Source organism: Austrofundulus limnaeus, unplaced genomic scaffold, assembly GCF_001266775.1.
Source record: "Austrofundulus limnaeus strain Quisiro unplaced genomic scaffold, Austrofundulus_limnaeus-1.0 Scaffold104, whole genome shotgun sequence".
NCBI classification, from domain to species: domain Eukaryota; kingdom Metazoa; phylum Chordata; class Actinopteri; order Cyprinodontiformes; family Rivulidae; genus Austrofundulus; species Austrofundulus limnaeus.
This window is the reverse complement of record NW_013952506.1, coordinates 361,392-369,121: the sequence shown is the minus strand read 5'-3', so window position 1 is coordinate 369,121 and position 7,730 is coordinate 361,392. Positions and strand designations below refer to the sequence as shown.

The following is a 7,730-nucleotide window of genomic DNA, read 5'->3' as shown; positions in this document are numbered from 1 at the left end:
CTATAGGATTTATCAAAAAGGAAAGTCTTCAGTCTAATCTTAAAAGTAGAGTGTCAGCTTCATGGACAGAAACTGGAAGTTGGTTCCACAAGAGAGGAGCTTGRWAAMTRAAAGCTCTGCCTCCCATTCTACTTTTAGAAACTCGAGGAACCACAAGTAAACCTGCAGTCTGAGTCAGCATTCTTTGTGCTATTTTAGTCATTCATTAAACTTTTGGCCTTGATTGAGAGTAGTGTGCTTTGGCTTTTAGGATTTGTAACTTTATACCTATTTAAATATGTAAATTTATTTGCAGACTTTCCCCAAAGGAATACAGTGATATCTCCTAAATCATATTAAAAAATGTTCTGTGAAATCTACTTCAGCTAAACCAGCATTATCTTCATTATCTTTTATCTTTTTATTTTATAATTTGGTATGCGAATGTTCATAAATTGGCAGTGAGATTTAGAAAATTGCACACAAAGCACCACCTGATATCTTGCTTAGGGTGCCAGATTGGCTTGGACCAGTTTATGCACTCTGGATCAAAGTGTTGTACAATAAACAAAGCAAATCATGAAGAAATGGAATGAAGAAAGTGGATACTGTATATCTACAGCACATGAACAGTATTTGAAAATCACATCTTTAAGAAACATAAAGGGGTTGGAGTTAGGCCCGACACAGGACAGGAGAGATCCTGTGCTGGATCAATTATTTTTCTGGTTTAATTTGCTCTTTGGAAATGCTACAATTTGATTTTGCATGACTCAACCTGTCTTATCTTTGCTAACTCTTTAGATATGACAAGAAATATCTAAACCGATGATGTACTTGTGAGAGGCTGCTGCTAGCAAAGTTTTAATCAAAGCCATCTTGCAGACTAGACTCTAGTGAAAGATCAATTTAAAGTTGGTTTTTTGCCAAGTTGTCTGTATGTGTTGACATGATGCTTGTTCATCCCTTGACTTTAGGAACCATTAATGTCTGAAAGATTTATAAATCAGAGTTAAGTGACTCAAACAAAAAAGGAAAAATAAGCATTACTCTGTTTTAAAATCTGGCATTCTTTAAAGGGATTCATATCACCTGCAGCCATTCATGCAAAATGAAGATTATCTTATGATGAGACATGACAAAGTTGTAGCTGTTTTAATCAAACCTTGACAATGACTATGCACAATGTCATGCAAAATATTACAGTATACAGTATGTCAAACTGACTGAGGTTTATATATGTTTGTGATGGCTAATGTCAATTAGCTGGAGCAACTATCTTGAACTGAATAGACTCCTAAAATGAATCCATCGTAGACACATCCAGTGATTTAATTCTGAACGTTTCACTCACATTCATCCAGTGGTTTATATGATATTTTGGTAACAGACAGACACTCAAACACTCACACTATATAAAACTTTAGAAACCACCTTAGGTGATAAATATTGTCAGACGCTGGACAGAAAATGTTAAAAAGCAGCCAAAGTCCAAGAAAAGCCTTCCTAACAGCTAAAGAATTATTGTCCATTTTTATAGATTATAAGAAACATAAATAATTAAGGGATGGCTCAAGACTTTTGCACAGTGCGTGTCACCTGCATCCTGATTGGGGGTAGTATTAATAACAGGAATATTAACAATAATCATACCTATTTCACAAAGCTTCAAGGCCACAATCCTGTTGACCTGCAAAGACAAAGTTAGGATCAGGTTCACAGAGAGCCTAAAAAATAAAAATAAAAATAAAAATCACACAGTCCACTTCTGGAGAGCTTCATACCCGCGACATGACGGTGATGATGAGGAAATGAAAGACAGCCCCCGCCATCATGGCTCCGATGTTGGAGTTGTTGTTCAGAAATTCCCATGGTCCCTCCGCCAAAAACCTTGCAACTATGACCCTGAGCACCACCAAGACATGCGTCAGGCCGATGATCACCAGTATCTGTAGGAGTATATACACTGTTATTACTGCCGGCAAAATCCTTAACCCTTATTTATTAAACTGACACTTGAATATTTTTAAATCTCTTTTCATAAGTTTTGATAATGAGAAGGAAACCGTTTCCCACCATGAGTGTTACGCAGATCAGAACCAGAGTGCTGTGAATGTAGGAGTGCCTGAAAGGTTTCGGTTCACAGTCGGCATTATTCACAATTTCCAGGATCAGCTCCTCCTGTAATTAAATTAAAATGAAAAAAATGAATAAACAAATAATACAGAAAACACATCTTACAGACTCGGAATGTTACTGATTGAATGCAGTAATGAACTCTACCTCTTCCTCAGACCATTCAGACACCTTCCACTCACAGACATAAGAAGCTCGATGTCTCTTCCAGAACTCTAAAAACAGCGTCGCTGCAGAAAGACAAGTACATTTTTCTTATTCGAAGGCCCTGAATAACTGTGTGCATCTTTGAAAAGCATGAAATAACACTCCTAAAATCCACAGTAAGAAAGGAGGTGCTAGAGCAAGGGGCTTCAACATGCGGCTCTGGGGCCACACGTGGCTCTTTGGTCCCTCTGCAGTGGCTCTTTAAAGCTTTGATCAAAGCTAACATGAGATTAAATGTTTTGGATTTTATATTCACAACAGAAAATGCAAACTTGAGCAGTCAATTATTTTGCAAATTTGTGATCAATACTACTAATACAAAGAGTGAAACATGTTGATTAAATCATGCTATCAGCTTTTTGGCCACTTATAATTTACTTACTTTTTATGCCAAGTCTATATCTGCATAGTTTGTTTTTCTTGTTCACAAGATTATGGTCTCTTTTTTGTCCTTAAGTGTAAAAATTGTAATAAATTTGAAAATGTGCTATATATTTTCAGTTTTATAGTGTCAATGTCACAAGCCAGAAAGGCCCCCCCTTTAACAAACTGCAAGTGGCCCACGGGCCACCAGTTGTTAGTCACAGTTGTAGCCTATTTAGCAGGTTTGGACACATTTTCTTAGCGAGTCAAAGAGCAGAAATAGCTCTTTTGATTGTAAAAGTTGCAGACCTCTGTGCTACACTGATATGCATAGTTACTCTTCATCTAATAGTACAAGACTGAAAGGTTTCGTTTAGAAATTATTCTGCTGTCACAGTTTTTCCTTTTAATTCTTCTTACCAAAAAATATTACAGTTCGGCAAAAACGAATCATATCTTGTTATTGTCGGCATTTTTCTTTTCCCTTTCCTTCTTTTGTCAAATACATTTTTTATAAACTGTTCCAACATTATTTTTAATATAAACAAAGCTTATATCCTTACAGATTATATAAATTACTGCCTCGACCCCTCCCACAGCCAGATGGCGACGGTTTGTTAAGATGTGAAGGTAGCCAAGAGGTGTAGGTTCTCTCTGTGATTTCGCTTTGGCAACGTCTCAGAGATGAGAAAAACTGGCAGCTAAATAAAATTAATTTGCGGCCGATAAAAGAATCAATTTGAACAAAGTGTCCCTGTCCAGCCTAAACTGTTTAGAGAAGTAAAACAGTGTTGGATTATAGATTGTACCTGCTTGAACATGTGTATTTGTGTGTATACTGACAGACTTACTCCATATTGCCATGAACATAGCAAAGATCACCGTGCCGTTGTTGTCAAACAGTAAACTCAGCTGTGAACAGATAAGATCAGTGTTGAGCACTGACATTGTGATTCCTGTCATTGAGATATTTGATGGTGGTAAACGTGTGTTATTACCTTGGCGTATGTGCAGGTGTCTGAGAGCCGCCACGCCTTGCAGCCCTGGTCACAAAGTGGACACATGACTGTGTCAGAGTGACAGACCTCGTTTCTGCAAGACAGGAGAAGTCAGGAAGGAGGAGTGATTAGAGAGGAAATGCTTTTAACACAATACAGCCGTGGCGAGAAACCGGGTGCTCACATGAGTGGGGAGGTGTTGAAATAACTGAGGCCGTAGAGAAAGACAAGGATCCCAATCAGAGCAGGGGGGATGAGAAGATATGTATACCATCCCAACCACAGGAAGTACAGGGCGACCTTCTCCCCAAAGTAGTTCCTGAGAAGAGAAAGACCAGTCAGCAGGTGATTTCACTCAAAAAGAAATACAGGAGGTAAGTTTGAAAAACTGTAGTTAAAGTAAACAGAGAATGTGCATTTACTGTGCAAATACAGTGTAATTTTTTTTTGCTGAATAGCTAAAAAAGCTGAAGCTAGCCTAAAATAGCTGAAACATACGATATTCAATAGTTGAAATAGCTTAAATTAGCACAAAAAAGATCACGTTAGCTGAATTAAACAGCAAGAAGCTGAAATTAACACAAAAATGTGAATTTAGCTAAAAAAAAGTTGCTAAAACACAGAAAATATACAGATATTGAGCTGAAGTTTGACGGAGCTGAGCCATTACTCTGAGTAGGTGATTTGCATTCACCAATGGTATGCAACACTTTTAATTTGTACTGTTTGTGCACAGTTGTCACAACACTTACTGTTTATAACCATGAGTTTAACTTTATTTGTTGTTTCTGAGCTTTAAATCAAAGCCTACTATATCATGATGAGCTCTAGCCTGATGTTGAACGTATTTTAACAACAAAAGCAGCTCTGATCAGTTTCAGTACGTGGACAATCAATATCTGGGGGTGTCCCACAGTGTGTGGGCACTACTGTTGCTGTGAGTGGGCTGTGATTGGAGTGCATAAAGGTTTAAGTAGGTGGAAAATATCCAAGTAAGATCCCTGTTTTACTTCAGGATGCAGAATTCTGCAGCATATGTGCTGTAACAAACCGAACAGTTAATAATACTGTGATTAATGATATAAAATAATTATATCTGGTTGAAGCAAATGTCAGAGTTAAAATGTGTTACGAACCGTAAGAACACTTCCTGTAGTGTACACTCAACTAAACAGTGTTGAAACAAACCCTGTTTGTCTGTTAGTAAACAATCAAATCCAAAAATATTTGGGTCATATTTTCAATCCATAAATTCACAGTCATGGTCAACTCTGTTAGCAAAATATCTCATGAACCGCTGGATGGATTTTAATGAAACCAACAGAGTATTCACTTGACTCCTACAACAAATCACATTTTATAATCAACATGCAAATCAAGATGGCCGCCACGGCTAATAGACATTAGCCAACACAAAAATAGCCACAACTCTGTGCAGAGAAGGAGTAAAACATTTGTTGTGGTTGTAGCTGAGAGTCATCATCAGGACATACTGAGCATGAAATTTGGCTAACATTTACAACTCTGTCATTTCTCATTTTAAGATTATTTTTATTTTAAACTTTGGCACAAAAGGCAGAAGATAATACTGTATGTATTCCTTCAAGGAAATGGTAGGTCTTGTTTTTTTGTCTTGTGAGTCTGTTACAGATTTTGTTGCATGTTGATAAAAGTCCCAAACAGTATGTGGATCTGAGTGGGAGAACTACCTGAAACTGAGTGCAGCAGATTGTCTTTTGACAACTGAGCATGTTTTGTCACTATATTGTTGTTGTTTTTATTGTGGCTGATGGGGAATAGGAGTGGAGCATATATTGTAAATATATAAATAAGTTTGAAGGCAGGCTAGTTTGTCCATAGTAACTGAAATAATATAAGTTCCTACAGACCAAATATTGTCTGGCCCAGTTCTGGTCCACACAATGCACAAACACTTGTCTCAGATACAACAAAGAATGACAGCTCTTTGGTGGCCCAGCTGTAATTTTCAAGAGGTGATCCATGCATAGGCCAGCATTACATAAACCAAAACACAACTGGGCCAGTTGTGGCACTGACAGATTTGGGCCACATATATCAAAATACAACTAGGTCAGTTGTGGCATTGACAGATTTGGGCCACATGAACCAAACTACAACTGGGCCAGTTGTGGCATTGACAGATTTGGGCCACATATATCAAAGTACAACTAGGCCAGTTGTGGCATTGACAGATTTGGGCCACAAAACCAAACTACAAATGGGCCACTTGTGGCATTAACAGATTTGGGCCACATAAACCAAACTGCAACTGGGACAGTTGTGGCATTGACAGATTTGGGCCACATAAATCAAACTACAACTGGGCCAGTTGTGGCATTGACAGATTTGGGCCACATAAACCAAACTATAACTAGGCCAGCTGTGGCATTGTGAGATTTGGGCCACATAAAACCAAACTACAACTGGGCCAGTTGTGGCATTGACAGATTTGGGCCACGTAAATCAAACTACAACTGGGCCAGTTGTGGCATTGACAGATTTGGGCCACGTAAACCAAACTACAACTGGACCAGTTGTGGCACTGACAGATTTGGGCCACATAAACCAAACTACAACTGGACCAGTTGTGGCATTGACAGATTTGGGCCACATAAAACAAACTACAACTAGGCCATTTGTGGCATTGACAGATTTGGGCCACATAAACCAAACTATAACTAGGCATGTTGTGGCACTGACAGATTTGGGCCACATAAATCAAACCACCTGGCCCTGGGTTGTCTATAATGGAAATAAAGGAGACTCTCATTTTACAATTCCTTTAAAGACAACAATAAAATGAAAAAAAGAAAAAAAATTGTATAGGTCTTCTGGACGGGTTCTTTAATGAAACGTTTCGTCTCTCCTCCAAGAGACTTCTTCAGTCTGAGAGTTTCAGGCAAAATTCAGGCGTTTAAGCCCAGCCTCCATGTGACTGATACTCACATCACATGGCTATTGTTGACACCTAATTAACACCTGTTGTTAACAGGGGGTGGAGTGATACTGGCAATAGCCACGCTGTAGGAGGGGGACAACTGAAAACGGAGGCCTCCACCTCTGTTTAATGATGGACGGTCTTTCTTCACAAAATAAAATGGGACAGTAGCTCCGGTCTTGACAGCATGTTCCAAACAATGGGCGGTTAAATTTTTTGTGTGCATTGTTTGGCATTTTTATTATTTGTAAATACATAGTGGACTTTCTGTTTCTGAAATGAGTCACTTGATTAATCTTTCCAGCTCTGTTCTGTCACACTGTGCTTATAATCAACTTGTTCTAGAGGGAAAATGCAGAGGCTCAAGGAACCGACTCTCTGAAAGCCTCTAATTCCTGATAGGAAAATGTTCCTGTGATTAAATTGTAGTTTTACTTTCAATACGGTTGTTCTGTTTTCTGACTTGACACACCTCCAAATCGACCCCAAACAAACTCCTGTACTTATTTGAAGTTCTGATTCCAGATCACGTCTGCAGCACGTTGGGGGACATGTTAGCTGTGGTCTTGTTTTCGAAACAATTCTGCAGCCATTTAATCAACGGAAAGAAAAGCCGAATAATGAAGAGGCTGTTAGTGTTGCAGTCCAAACCTGACAGCAGTTATGGGTTGCCCTTGGAGACAGGCTGTCCATCGTGCCCAGTTCTCCTTCAGCTCTTTCTGTTTCCTTTTCTGAAAGCAGAGGCGCACGATCAAAGGAAAACATCCACATGAAGAAATAGAAAAAGGGTTTGGACCGACCGCTTCATACAACATGCTTTTACACCGAGAGCCGAGTCTTAAAAAACATCATTTAAAGTGTAAATGTGAAGGCACTTTGAGCCTGCGTGTGTTCGTACAGAAGGGCACACATGTTAATGTTTTCACACTCACATATTAACACTGTATGCTCACACACATGCCCACTTACTCCCAGCATCGCATGACTCACCGCATTCGTATGAGCCTCACAACATCTCAGAGAAAATGTTTTGTTCGACGGCAATTTTTTTTTAGAAAACTAATGCCAAGTTTTACTTCCTATATATA

At 38.8% G+C, this 7,730-nt stretch overlaps 1 protein-coding gene across 2 annotated transcripts in view; it reads right to left on the bottom strand.

Moving 5' to 3' along the window:
• Nucleotides 1-7,730, bottom strand: part of LOC106521162 (anoctamin-9) — a gene marked incomplete in the record, with an annotated part of 15,996 nt that overhangs the window by 4,628 nt on the left and 3,638 nt on the right. For both annotated transcript variants that reach the window (XM_014013605.1, XM_014013604.1), the window contains 8 exon segments: nucleotides 1,633-1,669; nucleotides 1,764-1,928; nucleotides 2,056-2,160; nucleotides 2,263-2,345; nucleotides 3,537-3,597; nucleotides 3,684-3,777; nucleotides 3,868-4,002; nucleotides 7,294-7,373. In XM_014013605.1, the coding sequence (XP_013869059.1) occupies nucleotides 1,633-1,669; nucleotides 1,764-1,928; nucleotides 2,056-2,160; nucleotides 2,263-2,345; nucleotides 3,537-3,597; nucleotides 3,684-3,777; nucleotides 3,868-4,002; nucleotides 7,294-7,373 (760 nt within the window).